Genomic DNA, 23,353 nt, shown 5'->3' on the forward strand with positions numbered 1-23,353 from the left:
AGAGGGATTGCTTTGTAGGTTAACTTGGTGACAATTTAATTGACTCTGGTTTTTTAAAACACCTTCTGTTTGGTAGAACTTTTAACATAAGTTTTGACCAGGTGTTTCATGTCAATAAATTGTTTTAGAACTTTTGTCAACTCTGTAGATTTTGAAACACCTTCTGTTTTGGTAAAACTTTTAGAATAAGTTTAAACCAGGCGTTTTTAAATGTTGGTAATTGATCTTTTAATGTTAACCTTTGATAATTTTTGATTTGCATAATTTTAATACTGCTTGCCATATATTTGCACTTGTTTTTAGAACTTTTTATGACAATTAAACCCATTTTAAACCCATTATCATGTATTTTTATGTTACCCCCTCCTTCACATTTTAATACCTCCTGTCGGAGACGTGTGTGTGTGTGTGTGTGTGTGTGTGTGTGTGTGTGTGTGTGTGTGTGTGTGTGCGTGTGTGTTTGTGTGTGCGTGTGTGCGTGTGTGTGTGCGTGCGTGTGTGAGTGTGTGTGTGTGTGTGTGTGTGTGTGTGTGTGTGTGTGTGTGTGCGCGCCTGCTCTGTCTTCTCGATCCCCAGTGAGTCGTGGAGGATGGCTGCTTATACTGAGCCAGGATTCTCTGGAGGTTTCTTCCTGTTAAAAGGGAGTTTTCCTCTCCACTGTCGCTTTATGCTTGCTTAGTATGAGGATTGCTGTAAAGTCACTGACACTATAGTCAGTGACTTGATGCAATTTGCTGGGTTCCTTATATAGGAAACATTATTTCTGATTGGCTTAATGAACTGACCTGAATTGGAATGTTTATTATGTGAAGTGCCTTGAGACGACTCTTGTCGTGATTTGGCGCTATATAAATAAAGTTGAATTGAATTGAACAATTATCAATTACATTAAAAGGCATCCATGGCCTGTGAAGCGCTGAGAGTTTCACATTTGAGTCTTAACAAGAACAAAGAGAACCGAACTCATCACTTCTGTTAAATCTCTACACTGGTTACCAGTAAACTACAGAATCCATTTTAAAGTACTTCTACTAGTTTATAAATCACCCATTGGCATGGATTCAGAATGCATGTCTGAGCTCCTTCAGGTATATATGCCGAGCAGGGCTCTGAGATCCTTAGGAAACAGTCAGCTGGTAGAATCTCGGGTCAGAACCAAACAGGGTGAAGCTGCTTTTGGCTACGATGGAATCAGCTTCCTCATGACTTCAAATGTGCCCCAACTCTAGGAACTTTTAAATCAAAGTTGAAAAATGTAGTGTATTCATCAGCCTTCAAATTAATTTCTCCTATGTTTCACCTTCTGCACTTAAATGGTTCAGCCTTTAACTTTGCCTTTTATCTGATTCTTACATCTAATTTTGTGTATTTTTTACTTTTATTGTAAAATCTGCCGTTTTTATGCTGATTTTAATGTTTTATGTTCTTGCTGTCCTTGCTCCTGGAAAGCACATTGAACTGCTTCTGTGTATGAAATGTGTTACACAAATAAAGCTGCCTTACCTCATCTTCTTACAAAGTGAATGAGTGAAGAAAATGAGTCACAGCTTCAGATGCTGCAGCTCTGGAATGTGTTGCATATGTACAACTCATTAATGGATGGACGAAAACGATCAGATAAATATGAAATGATTGATGAAAAGCTAAAATGTCTTTTACAGTCTGCAGTGAAATAGGATCAGAATGTGTAAAATGAATAAATATAGTTGCAGTACTTGTGTGACAAAGACTAAATTAAAGCCAACTTTGTGTCCTGGTTTTGAACACTAAGTAGGCTTTAGGATTCTCTTGGATGTTTCTCAGCGACTTGGCGTTCTGCGTCTTACGCCGCACCATTTTAGACAAGGCAGACAAATATAGCCTCTGTGTATGCTGCAGCAACACCACAGCCCTCTGAAGTCCAACGCTTCCACAGCTGACACGACCTGGGAGTGATGAGGATGACACATCTCTCCCTCCCACACACCACCCCATCCCTCGTCTATGACTTCCATGGCTGGTTACACAACCAGCGGGCCTGAGAGCGCTGCTGGACACCCACACACAGATCCTCCCACCGGGGCAGCACACGGATCGCACTCCCTCTCCTTCTCACAGCAACCAGAATACAACACGTAACAATGCTGAAATAGTATCAGCGCTCCTGCTGCCTGCCTCACTGCCACATCGTTCAGAGATGTCGAGGTCACCTGTCACAGGTGTCGAGCATATATAAAACACAGAGTCTGGCTACACAGTTGTCTCAGAGAGCAGAACACAGATTTCTATCTGATATGATTCTGCAGCAAATGCCCTCTTCTATTTATAACTTGTTGGCTAAGGAGTGGACTCTGACTAAAAACTGGGCTCTAAAATCGGCTCTTTTTGTGTGCTAACTTGTCAAGAGACTCACACTCCGAGGTGTCATAGAGAATACGGCACCATTTCCTGTTTTAGCTGTGAGTCATGTCAGAGGTTTGTTTTTATTGCTCTTTGGTCCATAGTGACACATCTGTTCTTGTTAGATCCACTTGTCATTTAGGACAACAGCATGTCCAACAGGAATGTGCTCGGCGGCTGCCCCTTGCCTGCTTCTGGTTGTTCAGGTGCATTTCTCGGTCAGCCACCTCCCGACGCAGCCTGTCCACATCCTGGCTGAGCTGCAGCCGGTCCTCTCTCTCATCAGAAGCCTCGTCCAGCTGTTTGGACAAGTAGAAGTTCTGACGGTTCAGCTCAGCATTCTCCTGAGTCAGCGCAGTCAGCTGCTCCTCCAGATCTGTGATCACCTGCAGAGAAATTAGACCAATCAGGATTCCCCTTGAAAGACACTAGCTCTTCTATTAAACTATAGTTATGTCCTTTTAAGTAACTAAAGATAGTTTGTTAAACTTAAATCTAGAGTTTTAGCGTTGATTTAGCCCAGTGTGTTATCTGACACCACTCTGCAGACCTCTGCTAACCAAAAGCCACACTAGATAGTTTTGTGGAGTATGAAGGTGTCGAAGGGGGCACTCTTTACCTGCTTTATGGGTGTTAGCTGTAATGCTAGCGGTTAGCATTTTCAGTTTGCCGATCATCAATAAAAAGCACAAGAAGAAGAAAAAGAAGAAGTTTGCTTTTTCTGTTGGCATCAGAGCCTGGATGTTAAAGTAAGAGAGTAATGTCTTTGGAGGTGAAGCAAAGAGTTAAAACCAGAGTGAACATCGGCGCAGCCTACACTAGTTTGTGAAAGCTAAAGGAGGCAACTAAATCACGAACTGATGGTGATCTGGCTTTGTTGCTACTGGACTTGTAAGTAATAATATTGTTTTGTGCAGCAGTCTGGATCTTTTTACTTCATGGTATTACTTGGCTCATGTTAGTGTTAGCGCATAGCTTGCACTAGCTACAGCAGGTTTTTTACGACAGTTGTAATTCCTCATTAAACCAGCAGCTCTGTCATACTTTAGGGCATTTTCCTGACTTGTCTGTAAAGTTAAACGTTCATAAACAGGCAGAAGATTTTCTCTCTAAATGCAGCAGTTTGTGTAGAAATCCTTTAGTCGCTCTGCTGATACACTTTAATCAGATCTGCACTCTAATCTAAAGCAGATGTAAGCTTCATGTCATAGAGTGCAGGAGCCCTGTGCATCCGTGCATGTTGGGCTTGGCATTAGTTATCTAAAAGTAATAAAACCTGTAAAAGCAACTAAACTAATAAAGAACTCTAAACACACCTATGTAGACTACACTAGACCCTAATGGTTACTTGTTACCAGTGGTGGACAGTCAGGGCCAGCAAAGCCTTCCCTGCTGGCCGAAACGTCCTCAGAAACGTAAACGTATTTTTCCTTTGGTAAATATAAAAAAAAAAAAATTTCACTGGCCTATTTTCTTTTTATATTCTATTATACTCACTTGGTTACGCTGCTTCCAGTGTTAAAATACCAAGGTTGGGTGTTATCCAATCAGATTTCAGCTAGCTTGTGTTTTCAGGCAGATTAAGTCTGCCCTAGGCCTTCAGAATCAACCGAGCCGTCCACTGGTGTGTGTGTGTGTGTGTGTGTGATTCTGTAAGGATTGTCCAGCTGTGATGGTGTGATATTGATGGTATTTTAAGGTGTATTAATTTAGATTGGACTGAACAGGAAATCACGGAAGGCCCAGGGGTGGAATGCACCGCCTACCACTGCTTGTTACTAGTAAAATGTTGGCTCTCTACAATTCCAACAAAGACATTCAAATACACACCAGTGACAGGTTTAAGCCAAATCCTCTTTTCATGCACACTGTGCATAAAACAACCTGCACTGCTCAAAGCTTCTAGCTCTTCTGATTCAGAGAGGCTGACTTAGAGTCAGACATCCAACATCAGTCCCGACTTTCCTCAGGTGTCTATCTGAAGGTTTTCCCCTCAGGAAAATGTCATAAACACATCCCCCACCGGTGCCCACATGTTCTGCTGGAGAGAAAGCCACGGATAATTAGGTGCCATCTCAATTTTTGCTGTGTACTCGTTCTTTCTGTGTATCACTCAAATGTGGTGGAGGAGCAGGCATCTGATTCCCCTGCTGCCTTCATGGTAACTAAAGCAAAAGAGCCACTCAAAGCTGTTTAATTGCAGTTTTAGATGTCATCTGCTGACAGAAATTGTGAATGTTTGAGTTCAAATAGACTCTAAAGAGACCCCTTCCTGAAGACCGTTTTCTCATGAAGCTATAATTCTGTAGCTCCTTCCTGCTTCAGTGAATGAGGACCTTTGACACGTGTGCTTCGATTCATTTAGAAACGACCACCGAGTGCTTGCTGAGAGCAAGAGGGGTGGCTCACTTCCTGCTCCTCTCTCTCTCTCTGAATGAAACAAGGATCTTCTAAACCTCCTCACACATGCACCTCTGGCCATTTTCAACTAAACACTGCAGTCTGAGAGCGAGGACATGTCTCCTCTCACAGGGTGCTGCACGACTCTTTTGTGCCACGTCTTTCAGAGATAGCGCTGACTCTCCCTCTGATGCTGAACAGGGTGTGCAATAGTGGTTCAAACCAGAACTGTGCTGGAAGTACACGCCTACCCATCACAATCTGCAACTCCACAGAGTGGAATCCTGCAGAGTTTCTCAGCGCTCAACTGTCATTGAGCCCATCTCCACCTCTGCCTCCTTTGTGACAGACAACAGCAGACTGCGTTGAGTAATGATGATCGACTGTAATTTACCCACACGTGAGGACTTTTGCACAGCCTCATCTCATCACAGCTATCAGCACGGTGGTGGAGAGAGGATGGTGTGGGCTTCTCATGCACCCACAGAACCCAGACACCGTGCAGTCATTAGGTCAACCCTGAACTCTGCTGGAGACCAGCGTATCCTAGAGTCACATCCAGAACCATCTGTCTGACAGCTAAGTCATAAAACAGGACAATGACACGACAACATCATACGATCTACGAGAGATGGACTGAAAAAGAAAAGAAGCACGCTGCTGCAATGGTCCTGAGCTCTGCTTGATTAGAATGGGACATCAGCAGAGCTGAGCAGATCCCCACTAATATAAAGCTGAGTTGACCTACAGCTAAAGCCAAGTGAAGGAGAGAGGGGCAGAACTACTCCAGACAGAAAACAACTACGTCTCTTATTGCTGCTAAATCTGGTCCTCCCAGCTGTTAGAACAACACTCAGCTTCTCCATTCCACCCTGCTTAATTAAATAACTATGTGTAAGAATCTGATAACTTTGATCATATCCTGATGAATAAAACTTTAAGCTTCCTCCCAGGTTCTTGTTGTCGATGCAGATCTGATGGCCAGGGGTCAGAACTGTCATCTGCGTCGTGAGGCTTGACACTGAAGACGCCGAGGTCCTGAGCAGTAGGTAAAGTGGTTTTTCTGTTTGGATCATTTAGCTTTAGTCTACTCAACGCACACACACATCCTTTATTTAGCTCAAATTGAATCCATTAGGTGCTAATTTCAAGCAAAACCATAGCAACTAAAACGTACCGCAGCCTCACCATTGGATTATCACTCAGCTGCAGCCGCTCTAAATTAGCCTCAGCAGCTGTCTGAGGAAGAGTTGGGCCATTTAACTCCTTGTCTTCATTTGCAGAGGTGCAGAAGCCACACACACGCACGCACGCACGCACGCACACACACACACATTACGGGGTCTGGTCGTAGTTACAGCAGTGGTCTATCTGCACTGATCCACTTTGGAGTTTGGATTCAGAGCCCCAGAGCTACAAAACTCTAAAAAGTTTGATTCCTTTTGTTTGAGATTTCCTTTTTGATTATTAAAAATAAAAATTTAGATTATAATTTATTAGGGATGCTCGATATTGACTTTTTTACTGATGTCTGAGATACTGATATTGTCTGACCTGATGTAAACCGATACCGATATATGCAGTCTCTCACTCTCATCAAAAAGAAAAATAGAAATACTCTAGGTGACTGACATCACAGTCTTCTATCATTCGTGCTTAAACTTTAAACATTTTCTGTGCAAAATAACAACTTCTTCAATCTAAGTTAGTAACAGGAAAAGTGTTTATTTGTCTCCAACAGCAGCTGAACCTCATTCTCTTTAGGTGTGACGCTGAGATGTGTGAATTAGTTAGTTATGCATTTTATCGTTTTCTGTGATGATGAAACATTTATAAAGATCTTCAGAAAAGCAAACCTTGGGTGAAGATTCTTGTTTTGTTTTTGTAGTTTGTTAGCTGTTAGCTACACGTAGCTACGTGTTTTGAGATGAATTTCTACTTCACAAGTTGTGCAAAAAACTAAACTATCTCAAAGCTGTTATATTTTTACATCTTGAGAGAGAGAGAGAGAGAGAGAGAGAGAGAGAGAGAGCTGGTATGTGGAAGTTGTGTCATTAAAAGACTAAAAACTGATAACAATATTTTCCAATATAAAATTCTAATGCTGATATCGGCTGATATTAATGGTAGATCAACATAATATTATATTATAATTTACATGTAAACAAGCTTTTCTGACATCATAGTAGCATGTACTTGTTCCATTTGTTGCTCCTCCATGTGCAAGCTGGACCTTCCCCACACAGCCTAGACCACTGCTGCATGTCTGGTTAGTGACATGATGCAGGGAGGATTAAGGGATTAAAACATGTTCAACCACAGTGGGTTAACTATGTTAGTATTCCTGGTAACAGCCCCTTATTCCTAACGGGAACACGAATACCAGAGGACGTACGTCAGCTGTGGGGTCTCATGATCCAAACATAAACAATCATGTCTCCACCAGGTCTGCTGGTCATAAATAACAGAGTCACTTCTTCAAACACAAGCTGCTATTTTTGGTGTCAACATTTCTCTGATTAGAACATTTAGTGTGAAGAGAACGCAGTAACATGACTGTGTAGAACAACTACAGCAAGCTCAACGCTCATAAAGCTTCTTCATAATCTCACATGTATGTAAATATTCGGGGTGAGCTTCTGTTGCATTTGTTGCCAATGCCATAATTTATTTGTGACGATAATTGTTTTGTAGTTTGAGTCAACAGACTTTAGCTATACCGTCATGGTCTGCGTCTGCCCCTTCCTTCATGTGCCTCCTGGTGTTTCTCCATCCTCTCTAGGTGCTCCTTTTGTGTCATGTCTGCATCTTCCTCATGTGTCTCCTGAGCCCCCTTCAGACAGGCCATGAAAAACGGAAATGTTCCGGAATCTGTCCGTAAGACCTTTCTGTCTGAATACAAACATCCGGATAACGTGTTCCGGAATTTATCCGGACGAAGCCGCTAGTAACAGGTCCGGACTTGTTACGGACAAGGTGGCTGCTTCAGACTGGTGAGGTAAAGTTCCGGACAAGGGGGAGGGGGAGGAGGAGGGGACCGGGGGACGCTGTGCGCACCTAGATAGCCCGCTGCTGTAGCATGCGGCGAACCACGGCAGCTCGCCTCCTACGGTACCGCCTAGACACGCGACGGAGCGCTTCACACCGCTTCAGTGATTCCTTTAACCACTGAGCTTCATCATCCAGGTCTCTTATGCGTCTTCGTGTGCGCAGAATTATGCTTAAGCGCCTCGTGATTTTTATCTTGAGAGGCGCTGTAGAAATGATATTTTCTTCTTCTTCTTAACATAAGTCTGATCCCCCCCCACCCCCCCACCCCCGCCGCCGTCAGACATCTGGAACTTTTCCCTGCTGTGTGAACGCAGCCGAAAGGACAAGTTCCGGTACAAAAGTGGTGTGTCTGAAAACACAGTTCCGGTTAAAAACCGGATTGAATTGTCCGCAAATGTTCCAGAATGTCTGTCTGAAAAGGGCTCTGGTGTTCCCCATTTGCCCTTTAGGTTTCCCCCCTCAAACATCCCTTTCCCAGGTCCTGTGCTCTCTTGGCCCCCTCTTAGCCACACCCCTGCAGTTTCTTTCTATAGTGTTTTCCATTAGTGTCACCTTCCCCTTAGTATATTAGTCATGGTTCATGCTTTCTGGACTTTTGTTTTTCTCTTAGGTCATTTTCCTTTGTTACAGCCTTTCATTATTTAGTGTGTTTTTCCCACCAGTGTTTTCTTCCTCCTCCCAGATTTAGTAATATCACCTGGTCCCTCTCCCCACACACCTGCAATTATCTTCCTCTCATCTTCCCAGTCTATTTAAGCCCTGTCTTGTCTCTGTGTTGTTGTCGGTCCATTGTATGTTTGTCAGTGTTGTTTCGTGCTCTATGTGAGCTTATGTCTCCAGGTTTTGGTGCTCTCAGTGAGCTTTTGTTTTTGTTACCAGGGTTTTGGTATTTTTGGACTTTTGGCTCGCTGCCTTTGGATTTATTTTTGTTCATCCTGCAAAATAAAGCATATTTACTTTACATCATCTCCAGCCTCTTGTCGTCTGGGTAATCTGCATTTTGGGTCCTAACCTTCCCCTCAACGTGACACCAACGTGCCTGTTTTAGTAGCATTTTTCCCAAAAGGTGAAGAATTAGAATTATGGAAGCAGCTAAGTAGAAGAAGTTACTTCACAGACGCAAGTCACAAGGTGCTTCACAGACAAAAACAAACAAATAATAAACAAAAAAACATTAAAGAGCAAGTCACCCCCACATCAACTTTTTTTGCTGTATAAATGAGTGTCTAATGGTGCTGTAGACGTGTGCAGTTGTTAATTTAGCACTTTAGAGCATCTTAGTTATAATTTAAATATTTTGCCCAAAACTGTCAGTGTTGTATCATTTTCAGGTAAAAACTCTGCACTACATTTGAATTTAAATCTGCCATCGCTATTGACTAAGAGGTACACGATGACATTAGCTGGTACATGATGATGTCACAAATGTAGTTTTGAGCCTGTGTGTGTATTTGTTAGCAGCTCCGCCCTCTCGGTCTGCCAGGCAAAAGCATTTGTTGCGTTTTTCAACCAGGAAGTGGGAGTGGGGTAAGACTCTGGTAGGAGGTGACTTGCTCTACAACATCATCACGATAAACTGTCAAATTGAGAGCGAGTGTCTGTGATAATTCCACCAGGAGTTTTGTTTTCTTCAGCCAAGGCCGAACAGGGAGTCAGATACAGATTACATTTATTGTTTTGGAGCAGGCCAGAGATAAAGTGTGCTTCTGTGCCTTACCGTTTTACTGGTCTCAGGAATATCCAATCAGACAAATAATGGGGTTTAAATCCATCCGTGCCATCCAGTGGCATTCTCCATCATAGTGTCATTCACTGCATGTGAATTGAGGAATCGTCCTCAGGTAGCTACACAGAGCATCCAGCTCACGATCCACCTGCAGCAACGTCTTAGTCTGAGTGCCCAGCGCATTGGAGTAACCTTCCCAGAACTCGTGGATTTTTCCAGTTGTCCCCCGACAGCTACATAAACTTCTGATATATCAGGTAACTGAGCAGAAACCCAAAAAACATAAATTCAAAAAACCATATGTCTTCTGCATCCTTGACGAAAAGAAGGGAAAGACACATCAGGATCCACTTCCAGGAATCCAAAATGTATCCAACCGGGTGCTTTTCATGCAGGAATATGGGAGCTCCCTTCTGAAAATTTCATCAACGGCATTCGGCAATCAGTTGACCAGCTCCATCATTTTCAAAAGTAATTCCAGAAAGAATCCAAAGATTCGCTCTCAGAAAAGACAGTACAAAGAGCCTTGGGAAGATAACTACTGAGACGTCCTGAAACACATCGTTCTCCTTGCAAACCCCCTACAGACAAACATCCCTGTCAACATTATACAGTGTTACAGGTCAGTAAATCTTTTCTGTTTTTTATTGGTGAAACTTGGCTGTGTTAGCTTGATCGCCAGCCAGCCGAATCTATGGGCGCTGCATTCTGAACAGTTTGCAAGTGGGAGGATCTCTAAACTGTGGCGCTGGGATAAAAGAGCTGTGATGCTGTTGGTGTTAGTTTGTGGTGCAGAAATCTGAAGGCGCACTGATCAATACACAGTTTCTTCTGATGATCGGTACAGCAATAGATAACCTCCTGCTAATGCAAGCGTAAACCTGCTAGCTCACTCACATGTTACAGTCCAGGATTAGGACTAATAATCCCACTTTCACTAAAACAACGTGTTGTTTCCTTTATCAGTAAACTGTTAGCTGGTGACAAACATGGAGTGGAAGTGTGGCGAGAGAGTCATTCATGGGCAGAAACAAGGCTGCTTAAGTTATGCATGATGATGATGATGATGATGATGGTGATTCAGTCAGCAAAGATTTCTATTCCTAGAAAGAGTGAAGTGTGTGAATTAGGTGGAAGAAGATGGAACAGCTTACTGCGCAGCTGTCTCTCAGGGCATCATATTTGCGTTGTATCTCTTCTCTGTGTGCCTGAAGACATGACAGGAGACAATGGAGGACAAATATCACCGCTAAATAGATGTAACATGAAAGGAGACATTGTGTCCTGTACTTATTGTGTTTCTCCTTCTCCTACCCGGAGCACGGTGATCTCTTCCTCAGCCTCCGCTGTGGTCTCCTCTAGCTCAGTCTTAGCCTGCTGTAGCTGGTTCTCCAGAGCGTGGCGAGCTGCCTGGAGGCTGGTGATCTGGGATTCCCGCTCTTGCAGCGACAGGGTCAGCTCTGTTACCTGACGCTTAATCTCCAGCTTCTGTTCCTCGTTCTCCAGCCCGATCTGCAGAAACAAAACATGGAGATCAGCAGGTGAAGGTGGAGGTTCTCCAGTTGAGACACACCACGACAACTGACTCTGAATAACTCCAGGTCAGTGGAACAGAAAATTCTCATTTAAAAAGCGGTAGTATGATTTTATTGGATCATGAGCAGGCTGCCAACTCACACATTGCCCGTGAGACACACATTTGGCCCTTTTCACACACTCTCTCACCACACCTCCACTATCTCATGCTGAAGACCCCCCCCCCCCCCCCCGCCCCCACCCGCTTTGAAAAGTTCAAAGGTTGCCAGCAAACTGGTGGGGGATCAAAGGAAAGATATGTTTTTATGGTAGCACCTAGCGATTTCTCTAACCACAATGTTTGCCCCATATTAAAATGTAGTCCTATGAATTAACTACAGCTAGCTGGACAAACTACCAGAGTCAAAAAAATAAAAAATAAAATAAAATAAATAAATTAAACTTTGAAGTCACAGACAACAACAGACTTTTGGACCTAGGAAGCAGTGACTGGTGTTTAGCACTGTCTCGTTTCCTCTGGTAATGCGGGTTTCTGGTTCTGGCAGAGGGAAGATACCCAAGGGGAGGGGTGAGTGTACTGTGACCGTGTTTTTGTTTAAAAGCTAGCTAGAATGGTGAGGGAAATCGAAGAGAGCGGCAGATTACAGCCAAACATGAACTCAGCCAATATTAGTCTCTTGTTAAAACCAGGCAAAGACCCAGCATTTCCAACCAGCTATCGCCCAATTTCTCTTATTAATGTTGATCTCAAAATAATTTGTAAAGCCCTGGCAAAAAGATTAGAGAAGGTAACCCCCTTCTTAATACACCCTGACCAAACTGGTTTCATAAAGGGTAGACAGTCGTCCACTAATTCGCGTAGATTACTTAATTTGATAGATTTCTCTTACAGTAGAAACATAGAAACTAGTATATTATCTCTAGATGCAGAAAAGGCTTTTGATAGAGTTAACTGGAAGTTCTTATTTGCAACTTTACATAAATTTGGTTTTGGGAACTTCTTCATAAACTGGCTACAAACATTATACAGTTCGCCAATTGCACGTGTTAGGACGAACGACCAAATATCAGCTAGCTTCTGTCTTCAGAGGGGGACCAGGCAGGGATGCCCACTCTCCCCCTCACTGTTTGCTATCTTTATCGAACCACTAGCAGCAGCAATTAGGCAAACAACAGGTATTAAAGGGATAAAGTGTAATAAAATAGAACATAAGATCAGTCTTTATGCAGATGATGTTTTACTCTTCCTCCAGAATTCTCAATCGTCTCTGTCTCATTCTATAGAACTGATAAACTCTTTTTCAAAAGTTTCAGATTACTCTATAAACTGGTTAAAATAAACAGTTCTACCAATTAATTTCTCTTTTGTCAATTTACTTAATACTCAACTGGAGTCAGGTAATATCACATACCTGGGAATTAATGTCTCTCCCAAGGTAGCAGATCTAACCAAATTAAACTACATCCCACTTTTAAAGAAAGTGGAGGATGATCTTGCTAGATGGAAATCCTTACCAATATCACTGATGGGAAGAGTTGCTACAATTAAAATGATGGTCTTACCCAGAATAAATTACTTATTTTCAATGATCCCAAACAAACCACCAGCTGACTGGTTTAGATCTCTGGACTCCTCAATTACCAAATTCCTCTGGCAGGATAAACCTCCACGAATTAGCTTAAAAACGCTTCAGAAGAGCAAAGACAGAGGAGGACTGGATCTACCCAACTTTTATTATTATTTTTTAGCCAACAGGCTGCAATATATACCAAGATGGTTGCAAGATAACCCACTAGATGAGTCCTGGTTAGACATAGAACAGACAATTTGCAATACGATAGAGCTTTCAGACTTACCATTTATTAGCTCAAGCGTAAGAAAACATGAAGGCTTCAAAAGTATTAGTATCAGCACTTCTCTGACAGCATGGTGGGAGTATCTTAAAATGACAGAGTCTTCACTAGTACCATGCAGACGCACACCTATCTGGAATAATCCTGATATTTTGCAAAATAATAAAATGATGAACCTTCTGGACTGGAAAAATAAAGGAATCCTATACCTGGAAAACATATATGAAGGATTGGACTTCATCCCATTTAATAGAATAGTCTCCCAATTTGGAATAGAAAAGAATAGCTTTTTAGAATACCACCAAATCAAATCTGTAGTCAAACAAAAATTTAAGCTCAATAAAATAGAATTACAAACCCCGCCAAGGGTTTTAGACTTCTGCAATCTCAAACCCCCTAAACTACTGTCTAAAGTATATAAGACACTGTCCAAAATAGACGATAGAATAGCAATCCCTATTGAAAAATGGGAGGTGGATCTATCAGTCAGCTTTGACCAGAACTTCTGGTCCCAAACTTGTTTAAAAACTTTTAAAATGATCAGACACCCCAATTTACAATTAATTCAGTACAAAGTTCTACACAGAGTACACTATACAGGTCATCGGATGTTCAAGATGGGGTTTGTGTCGTCTGACATCTGTACACACTGCACAAACAACATTCCTGACAATTACGTTCATGCACTGTGGTCCTGTCCACCTGTCCAGGAATTTTGGGGTAGAGTATGTGAAGACCTGTCAAAGTCTCTGAAATGTCATATCCCAATCACCCCCTCTCTTTGTTTACTGGGAAACCTGGATGATGTCCCGATTGAAAAATCTTTGGTTCACGTGGTTCTGACTGCCATATGCATCGCTAAGAAAACTATCCTCTTGAATTGGAAAAATAGAGAAAATCTCTGCATTAACCAGTATAGAAATCTTTTGTTAGATCATATTGCACTTGATTTAGCCTCTGCTTCCACTTCAAATAAATCTCTCTGGGCTCCTTTGATCGGTTCCATCACATAGCGGTGATGGGGGGCCGTTGATGATGTCCTGCGGGATGATGTGGGTGGGGGGGTGGAGGGTCTGAGTTTGGAGTATCTGGATGTTCCCTGGGGATGGGTTCACTGGGGATGTCTGGCACTGGGGGGCTGTTCCCCCCCTCTGGAGGTGCTTGGGTTGCCTCGGGGGGTGTACTGCTGGCGGTTGTGAGTGGGGCCCCTTGGAGGTCTTGGCGGCGGCCATGGGTTACTGCCTGGCGGCTGCATTGCCCCTGGGTGGGTCTGGGTGGGGGCCTGGGGGCTCGGGGTGTTGGGGTGGCCGGCCCCGTGTGGGGATCTGGGCTGGGCCTTGGGGGTCGGGTCCCTACATGTACGCTGCCGGGAAGAAGGCAGGAATACGCAGAAGTACCTGGCCCGGGTTCGGGGGCGTAGGGCAGGCCCTGGCTCCTCTGTTGTCCCATCACAGGGGAGGGGGAGGTCCAGGAGGGGGAGGACCCAACCTTACCTGGATGTCTTATGTCTTATATATTCTGGAAGTTGTGCAAATGCAGGGATGGGCATAGATATTCTGCTGGGGTGGGGCTGGGTCGGCTCCCTCGGGCTCTGTGGGGCTCTGTGATGCTGCTGCTTTGGGCCCTGGCAGGATGGGCTGGGGTCTCCATGCCCTGGGCGGCGGTATGACAGCGGAGGTGCCTATTGGGGTCAGTGGGGGAGCTGGCTCCCTGGAGGGCTAAGCCCTACCAGCCATTCCTCCCCATCCCCGTTTATTTCTCTCCTCCTGCTCCCTCACATCATCACACAAACATGCACATAGGACCTTGGGGGGTGGACAAGTCGAGGAGTGCGGGTATGGACCCCATTTCCGCATTCCTGTGGCTTCCTGCCCCCCAATTTTATTTGCACCTTATGCACTTCCACCGACGACATTCCACGCAAACATACACTTAGGGCCTTGGGAGTGAGCACATTCAACGGCACTTGGCAGGGGGAGTTCTCAGCCTCCTCCCGAGTGCCGGTGCCCACTTCGAATTTTAAACTGCATTTAGACACCAAGGGCTGTGGGTGCAAGTAGGGTGGTGCAGTGGCATCAGCTGGCATAGGCCAGAAAATGCCCGCACTGCCCGCTCACCACAGCAATAGAATACACCTCATTAACACACAACACTATGTTGGAGCAGGTGGAGGGAGACCAGGGGGTCTTAGCACACCTCTGTTGTTGCTTGGCTGCCTGGGGCTGGAGACTAGGAGGGAGATCTGGCCGTCTGGTTGGGGTCTGGGGTGGTGGGTTGCTGTGCTCAGCGGTGGGCGGGGGAGCCTGCTCATCAGCACCCCAGCAGAAAGGGTCAAACTCTGGTAACCGGTGGTGGTTGTACCCCATGTGCAGCATTACCGGGACCAGAGTGAATAGGGTGTGTATGGGGAGCATGAATGGGTGTCCGGCGTGTATTTTTGTAAGTCTTTGGTTGTATGTGCATGTGTGAGCATGAGGGAGGGAGTGTGTGACTGTGTTTGTGTATGACTGTATATGTCAGGTGGGGCCTTTGACTCCTCCCTTCTCCTGGGACCTCCTTTGATGATATAGATCTTCGTCTCCCCTCCCCCCTGTCACACCTGGTGGGGGTGTGATGCCTTGGTCTGCCTGAGTGTTCGTGGCTCCCGGGTCAGGGAGTTTAAGATTTTTGGCATCTGCCTGATCAATCCCGGTGGCGGCCTGGGGGGGTCTGGGTCCCTGGGCTCTGCTGGGTCCCCGGCGGGGGTGGTCGCCCCTGGGTCCCGGGTCGCTGGGTCCCGGACTCGGCCGGCTAGGGGGTGGGAGGCTGCGGGCAGGCCTGAGGACTTGCCGCTGATATCTCCCGGGGCTCTGCCGGCTGCTGGTTGTGGCCCCCCCGGGGCGATCCTCTGTGCCTCTCGAGGGGGGCGGGGGCCTTTCTGGTTGCGGGCTCCTTGGGGTTCCTGTGTTCTGGGGCAGCGCCTGGATCTCTGGGACTTGGAGCTCCCCCCCGTCTCCTACGCGTCTTTGGGGGGCGGATCTGTGGTCCCTCACACTCTCTATTGGACGCTCCTATAGATAAACCTTACATAAACAAGCGCGTGTACACACACAGGTGCTCACATGGTGCTCTCATAAGTATGGGCTTGGGCACGTTCAACACATGTCTTAAGACTATGGTGGGCACTCAATGCACTGTGGTATATTATCGTGTGACTGTTTAGTTAAACAATGATTGATTATATATTTCTTCATCAAGTTGACGCAGTGATAGCTTGATTTTGTTATATTGGTGTTGTGTCCCATTTTTTTGTTATGTTTTGCTTTTTTCTCGTCTCATTTTGCAGGTCTAGAAGCAGACTCTTGTTCATTATTGTTTATTTTTGTTGAATCCCCCCCCACCTAACCCCCTCTCTCCCCACCTTTTCTCTTTTCCTTTCTCTTTCACCTCTGTCTCCGTGTCTGGTCGAAATTACAAAGCATTCAAAAACAATAACAATAAAGTTTTAAATATCAGGTGCGACATTAAAAGCAGACTCTTTGATGCTCCACCTGAGACATTAAAAGCAGATGCTCTGATGCTCCACCTGAGAGTAAAACTGTAAGGCTTGTTACCAGCATTCAGACATCAATTCTGCTTGCTTCACAGCCAGACAGGACACGTTAAAAAAAAAAAAAAAAAAAAAAAATAAAAGCTAGCTTGTTCTGTGGGTTTGCTAAAGCAGCTTTAATGAGCTGAACCTTCTCTCACATGGGGGATCTGATGTTCTGTAATTGTTCCCTCGCCATAATTCAAGCCTACAGCCAAACATCGATGTTTCTTTATCTGAATCACAATCAGAATGAAAATGTTGCCACAAAAACGCCACCAGGGTGTTGCTGTCTGGTGTAACCCAAGCACCTGTGTGGTCTCACCTCTCGGAGCCGGGTTTCCAGCTCCAGCACCCGGCTCTTATGGCTCTGCTCCTGCTGACTCATCTTCTCCAGATGCTCTTCCAGTTTTGCGTTCTGAGCCTCCAACTTCCCAGCTTGAGACTCCAGGTAGAACTTCTGCTGACGAAGCTCTGATATCATTTCTTCTTGGGCTTTCCTGACAGAAGCACACACTGACCTGAGCATCGAAAGAGAACTAGGCAGCAACCCCAACATTAGCCCCCCCCCCCCCCCAACAGCCTGCTCAAAACCCCTCTATGGAGAAAGTAACAAAGTGTTGCTTTTATTTTGAAAAGCTGGCGTTGTTTTGTTGTGGTGCCTACATGTTTTTCTGCGTGTAGATACTACTGTTGGCTGCCAGTTTGTTGGCCTCAGACAGCTCAGCTAATCTCTGCTCCAGGTTGTTCATCTTTGAGTCCATGGCATTAATGGTCTGAAGGGCAGAAAACGTCTCATTAGACAGTTTTTCAGTCGACTCACGTGGGACCTGTCATCAATCTAAATGTGAAATCTGTGTCAGTATGAATATTTAAAGATACGCCTGATGCAGAGTTGTTTCCAAGCTGGTCACTTCTTACCGCCTTCTGTTCGCTGATGACGCTGCACTTCTCCTGCACCTCCTCCTCATATCTGCTCTGACTGGACTCCAGCATCTCTTTGTCAGCCATGTCCGCCTTCATCTGAGCCTCCAGCACCTGTTCAACGCCAGCCAGCCCACAGAACCACAACCAGGAAGTCACTTAACAGGACAGAGGACAGTGTGATGATGACACGTGGATTTCTCCACACCCACAGCAGACCCAGCAAATGTCTGGCCACCAGACAAAACACAACTTCTCATGACTCCATGTTCATTTGCACATGTCTGATGTTTTTCATGGTACACCTGCAGCAGTGTGTGTTTTTGAAAACCGAACCTTTATCTTGTCCTCATAGAGCTTTTCTTTTTGCTTCAGATGAGTTTCCAGTCGTTGGGCAGTGGCGTGAGTCTCCCGCAGATTCTCCTCCAGCTCCTAATGACGAGGAGAAAATACACACGGGCTTTTTCTGTTAGGAAGTGTAACCATCGCAGGGATCTTTATCTGAGCTGAGAGATTCTTTTGATTTGGGATGCATGGAGGAGATCTTTGTAGGATTTGGGTCAAAAACAAAAGAGTGTTGACAAGCTGATGTATAATCTACGACTTCCCTGCAGATCCTTGATGTTCGTCACAACAATCTGTCCATTCCTTCCCTCTTCGTGTGGCCCCTTTTTAATGCGTCTCAGGCACAGATTTACAGAAGCAGGAAAAACAAAAGCTAACCCGATCAGCGTTAATGCAAAGGTCAGTCCTCCGGCAAAATGTTTCTCAGCGTTCTTAAGGAGACAAAACCAAAACGCTGCCATGATGGAAGTGAAGCAGCTACTTAACTAATGAGCTAGCTTTTCTGGGAGGATTTCATTCTGCAAGTCCTGCAGATTCAGTTCAGAGCCAGAAGTTTTTCTGTTAGAGGAGAGGACACAAGTCGTCTCTGAGAACAGCTAACCCTGTTCTGGAACAGATAGCAGCATGCAATATTCGACTTGAGCTCCATTTCTGCACAAACCAGCAGCTTTTTTAGCTGCTTTTGTTTTTGCCCCGGTGATTATTAAACCAGGCATTAAACCATGTGACCAAACTCTGCTCACTACTAGAAGGGCTGAGTTGATGGTCTGGATCAGCCCCACCCTGAAACAAAGTTGCAGGAATATGAAGTCAGACTGCTTTATTACACCCACACTAACATGGCATCACAGCTGTGTGGGGGTTTAAAGTCAGACGTTACATAAACTGATTTATTCTACTTTGTGGTATTTATATATAAAAGGTCTTTTATAAAAAAAGAACAGGACAAACTTCTTCCTCCGAGTTATTCTGCACCCCCCTTCCTCTGGTGACAATGAGCCGTGTTTATCTCACACTCTGGTTATTTTAGTCGTGCATATGAGATGAAAGGTGGGTTACCAGGATCTTATCCGCCATCTGCTGGATCTGCTGGGCCTTGCCCTGGAGCTCATCTTTCAGTTTGGTCTCTCGGCGCTCAACAATCTCCAGTCTCTTCACTTGGTTCTCCAGAGTCTTCCTTCCGTCCTGCACGCAACGACCAGCGTGACTGGAAGTCTCAGATGTGAAAACACAAATGCGCTAAATAATGTGTACTCTTTTAAAAAAACACTGAAATCTAAACAAGATTTAAGGGTTCCTCTTGAAGGAAGAAGCCATATCCAACGGCCTTGTTAGTGATGCACCTCTAGTGCTCCAGTGGTCTCAAGGAGCTCATTTGCATTGATGTGATTCCATAAGAAGGATCTTCTTCTCTGTAAATATGACGCTGAACATTTTCATCCTCACAGATTCTCATTATGAATAATTTATTCTGTTTATGAAGTTCACGCTTTTTTAAGAGGGGCATAAATACCACTAAAACCACCCAAACCACTAAAACGTAGAAGGACCCATGCAGTCTGACCTTTAGATCATACTAAAGTGTCCGTTTTAACTTTTTAAAAACTAGTTTCTCTGATTTCTCCCTAGAACAGTGAGATGGATCATAAAACTGCACAGACACACTAAGACATGCAGTCACAGCACGAGTGTTCCTCAGGGGGCGCAAAAGCACGCCTTCTAGTCAGCACATGGCTCTTTGTGCTTCGCAGAAGTTCGCACCAGATTTATTTATGCAACACTTTTACCAGAGTCTTATAACACTGGAGCAATAAATGACACCATTCAAAGGGTGAGGGACAGAAACCGAAGATCGTAAAAGACAAACATGTGATTGTTTGGATGTCTACGACTGAGAAGGACCTCAGTTTCACGAAGACGTCTGCGCAGGCTGTCGCTAGATTCTTCTTTGTTCTGCAGCCTCTCCAGATCCCGCTCCAGACGCTCTTTGGACATTTTCATGTTCTGAAGCAGGTCTGTTGCCTCAGCACTGGCCTTTGATGTCTGGAAAACACACATGTACATTGATAAATATATTTATGTCTGTCAGGTCTGTCTCAGCTTTCTATAAAACACAGAGTCTTGGTGCTGATGGATGAAGGTTAGTTTCACTTAATCAATAAATAAAATGTTTTTACACGCAGGCAGAAATGTGCTATTTAGGTTTTATGTGCAGCTTTGTGTTGCTGTGCGATTAACTCATGATCTTCATCCATCCTAAAGGCCTACTCATGATCTTCATCCATCCTAAAGGCGTACTCATGATCTTCATCCATCCTAAAGGCGTACTCATGATCTTCATCCATCCTAAAGGCCTACTCATGATCTTCATCCATCCTAAAGGCGTACTCATGATCTTCATCCATCCTAAAGGCCTACTCATGATCTTCATCCATCCTAAAGGCGTACTCATGATCTTCATCCATCCTAAAGGCCTACTCATGATCTTCATCCATCCTAAAGGCGTACTCATGATCTTCATCCATCCTAAAGGCCTACTCATGATCTTCATCCATCCTAAAGGCGTACTCATGATCTTCATCCATCCTAAAGGCGTACTCATGATCTTCATCCATCCTAAAGGCGTACTCATGATCTTCATCCATCCTAAAGGCCTACTCATGATCTTCATCCATCCTAAAGGCGTACTCATGATCTTCATCCATCCTAAAGGCCTACTCATGATCTTCATCCATCCTAAAGGCGTACTCATGATCTTCATCCATCCTAAAGGCGTACATGTTTAGTTTCACAATGATTCTGTGTGTGACCTGCCGCTTCGATATCGATAACGATAAAATGACGACAACTACAGGTATGTGCAGAGACACAAGTTGTCCACTAGATGGGGCTGTCACATGTTTTACGTTGATTCACATTTTTGTGTGACTCGAGGTGGTACAGCTCCTTAAAGGGACATGAACGTTGCCAAACTTCACGCATCTTTTCATTCTTCATCATCAAATTTATTGACATGGAAAAATGATCTCGATAAGAGTCAGAAATTTTGATAATGATAAAGTTTTGATTTATTGCCCAGCCCTAACTGTGACTAAGTAAAAACCGTAAAACAAACCATGCAGGCATGCATGTGCACACACACACACATGCACACACATGCACTAGGAATGTGCCAGCTTTGCTTGATTTTGTGTGCATACAGCAATCTTAACTATTTCCTCATCATTTTGACAGGCTGTCTCTAACTAGCCGGTGAATTTCCTCCATCAGACTCACTAGTTTCCTTCCTGTGATGCTGGCCAATAGCACCTCTGAGCTGCAAAGTTCCAAATGTGCCAAAAATAGTTGTCCATGTCACTGCCTGGTTCACATGTTCACTGCACAAGTGAGTTACCATTTTGGTTCATCTTTATAAATTGCATCGATGCGTCTAGTGTTTTATTAAATTGTTCTGCATTGCTGCATAGTTATGATCTTCTTATATCATCACTCTTGTTTAGTTTTACTGAGCCTAATGGCATCAGATAGGTGAAGATCTCTCTCTCTCTCTCTCTCTCTCTCTCTCTCTCTCTCTCTCTTTCTCACACACACACACACACACACACACACACACACACACACACACACACACACACACACACCACAACATGCCCTATAGGTTATAAATTGTAAGTCGCTTTGGACAAAAGTGTCAGCCAAATAAACAAACAAACACACACACACACACACACGCGCACACACACACACACACACACACACACACACACACACACACACACACGCGCACACACACGCGCGCGCACACACACACACACACACACACACACACACACACACAGCTGGATTCACCTGTAGCTGCTGCTGTAAATGTGTGTATTTGTTCTCCTTTTATGTGATTATAATGTTTAAAACGGGATATCTAATTCAGTTTCTACGTAGTGCTAGTGCCACATACTGGTGGAAATGAGTATTGCACTTTGAGGAGCTCACTTTGGGCAGATGACCAACTAACTGGAGTAACAGGGTTTTCTCACCTGTTCACCTTGAGTCCATCCATGTTGTAGGAGAGACACCTACCTAATAAATGACTAGTCCATTTGATGACACTGATGTAGACCTTTGTAATAGAACCAGTTAGCCTACAGCTGTAGTTAACCTCAGCAAAACAGACTTCGGAATTAAAAACCCATTTTAAAAACAGATAATATTGGTGAAACAGTCACATTACTGACAGTGAGGCAGAAACCACCCCACCCCAAAAACTATGAAAGGATCACAAACTCTAATGTCTTTGGACCACCAAATTGTTAAGCGTTGACTACGACACACGTTAGCATGCTCAGACCCTGCTCTAGCACATCCCAGAGTCTCAACACGGTTCAGGTCCAGGTCCATGCTCTTGGAATCTGCGTGTGTCATCAGGGAACTGAAAACCTGCTGATTCAGCTTATTGATGTAGTCAGCTGTCTCTGTCCCTGAACCTGGACCCGACCCCCTACAGACACTTCAGATCAGAAATCCACCAAACTTGTCTGAGACAGATTTTTAGGAGAGGCAGAGAAGAAAGGAGGTCAGAGAAGGTAAAGAGGGATTTTTCTGCTCATCTGAAATGGTAAGATCTCTCTTGCATTTGGAAGCACAAGCTCTAATAAATTATTCATTAATCTTCACAGCAAATTATTCTACCTTGGTGAGTTTCTCTTGTAGGTCCTGAATCTTCAGCTGCTGCTCGACGCTGGCCTGAGAACAAACACAAACATTTAGGTGTGTTTTATTAAAATCACTCGTATGTTCAGGGAAACCTACCTTTTCTAACTTCATCACCATCTCCTCCACCTCAGCTTTGCCTTGCTCTTTTGCCTGTAAGCAGTTCAGAATAATAATTATGACTAAAATCTAATCTCTATATGAGATTAGAGTGCTGTTTGTGTTTTTAATCACAAAGATCTTTAACACCTTTTGAATCCTGTGCTGGTAGTCTGCAGCCTTCCTCTTCAGCTCCTCGTTAGCTTGTCGAGACTCCTTCAACTCAGCCTCATACAGGTCGCTACGGCGACGGGCAGCAGAAAGGTCCTCCTCCAGCTGTCTGACGGAAACGCGCATCTCCTCCAGCTGAGCGTGATACTCCTGCATAACGAAAACAGAAACTTTACTCTGTAGTTAAAAATGTCCTCTTGATTTACCTGGATTATAATCTGAATAGAATCTTAATCTGTAGGAAGTAGACATTGGCTGGTTTAACAATGATTTAATATAACAAACTAAATAAATTTCCTGCAGGAGACTCTGACTTGGTGCTACAAAGTCTGAATATAAAAGCTATTTTAGTCAAATAAAATATTATCACCAAAGTACTTATTATTGATCCTTTAAAGGCACACATGACAGTTTCCCTTGCTTTTAACACCCCCTAGTGTCCATTATGTACTGTCTGTGGTCAAACCGAAAGCAAAACCAATCTTCTCGCTGTGCGTTCGTCTTTTTAACACCTTAATATAACAGCTGGAATGTCTCCCCAGCCTTCCTTAGTGTCTACATGAGTGATCCATTCCCAAATTAAACAAATCAGC

The 23,353-nt window shown here is 44.2% G+C and overlaps 1 protein-coding gene across 9 annotated transcripts in view; it reads right to left on the reverse strand.

Annotated features, from left to right (window-relative positions):
• Positions 1–23,353, reverse strand: part of LOC107393501 (citron Rho-interacting kinase) — an 88,131-nt gene that overhangs the window by 35,841 nt on the left and 28,937 nt on the right. For all 9 annotated transcript variants that reach the window (XM_070546367.1, XM_070546364.1, XM_070546360.1 and 6 more), the window contains 12 exons: positions 22,740–22,910; positions 22,590–22,643; positions 22,470–22,523; positions 19,686–19,826; positions 18,843–18,968; positions 17,775–17,870; positions 17,436–17,552; positions 17,181–17,290; positions 16,840–17,014; positions 10,871–11,068; positions 10,711–10,764; positions 2,568–2,765 (listed from right to left, as the gene is read on the reverse strand). In XM_070546367.1, the coding sequence (XP_070402468.1) occupies positions 2,568–2,765; positions 10,711–10,764; positions 10,871–11,068; positions 16,840–17,014; positions 17,181–17,290; positions 17,436–17,552; positions 17,775–17,870; positions 18,843–18,968; positions 19,686–19,826; positions 22,470–22,523; positions 22,590–22,643; positions 22,740–22,910 (1,494 nt within the window). The remainder of the gene's footprint in view (positions 1–2,567; positions 2,766–10,710; positions 10,765–10,870; positions 11,069–16,839; positions 17,015–17,180; positions 17,291–17,435; positions 17,553–17,774; positions 17,871–18,842; positions 18,969–19,685; positions 19,827–22,469; positions 22,524–22,589; positions 22,644–22,739; positions 22,911–23,353) is intronic.

Source organism: Nothobranchius furzeri, chromosome 17 (genome assembly GCF_043380555.1).
Source record: "Nothobranchius furzeri strain GRZ-AD chromosome 17, NfurGRZ-RIMD1, whole genome shotgun sequence".
Classification (NCBI taxonomy): domain Eukaryota; kingdom Metazoa; phylum Chordata; class Actinopteri; order Cyprinodontiformes; family Nothobranchiidae; genus Nothobranchius; species Nothobranchius furzeri.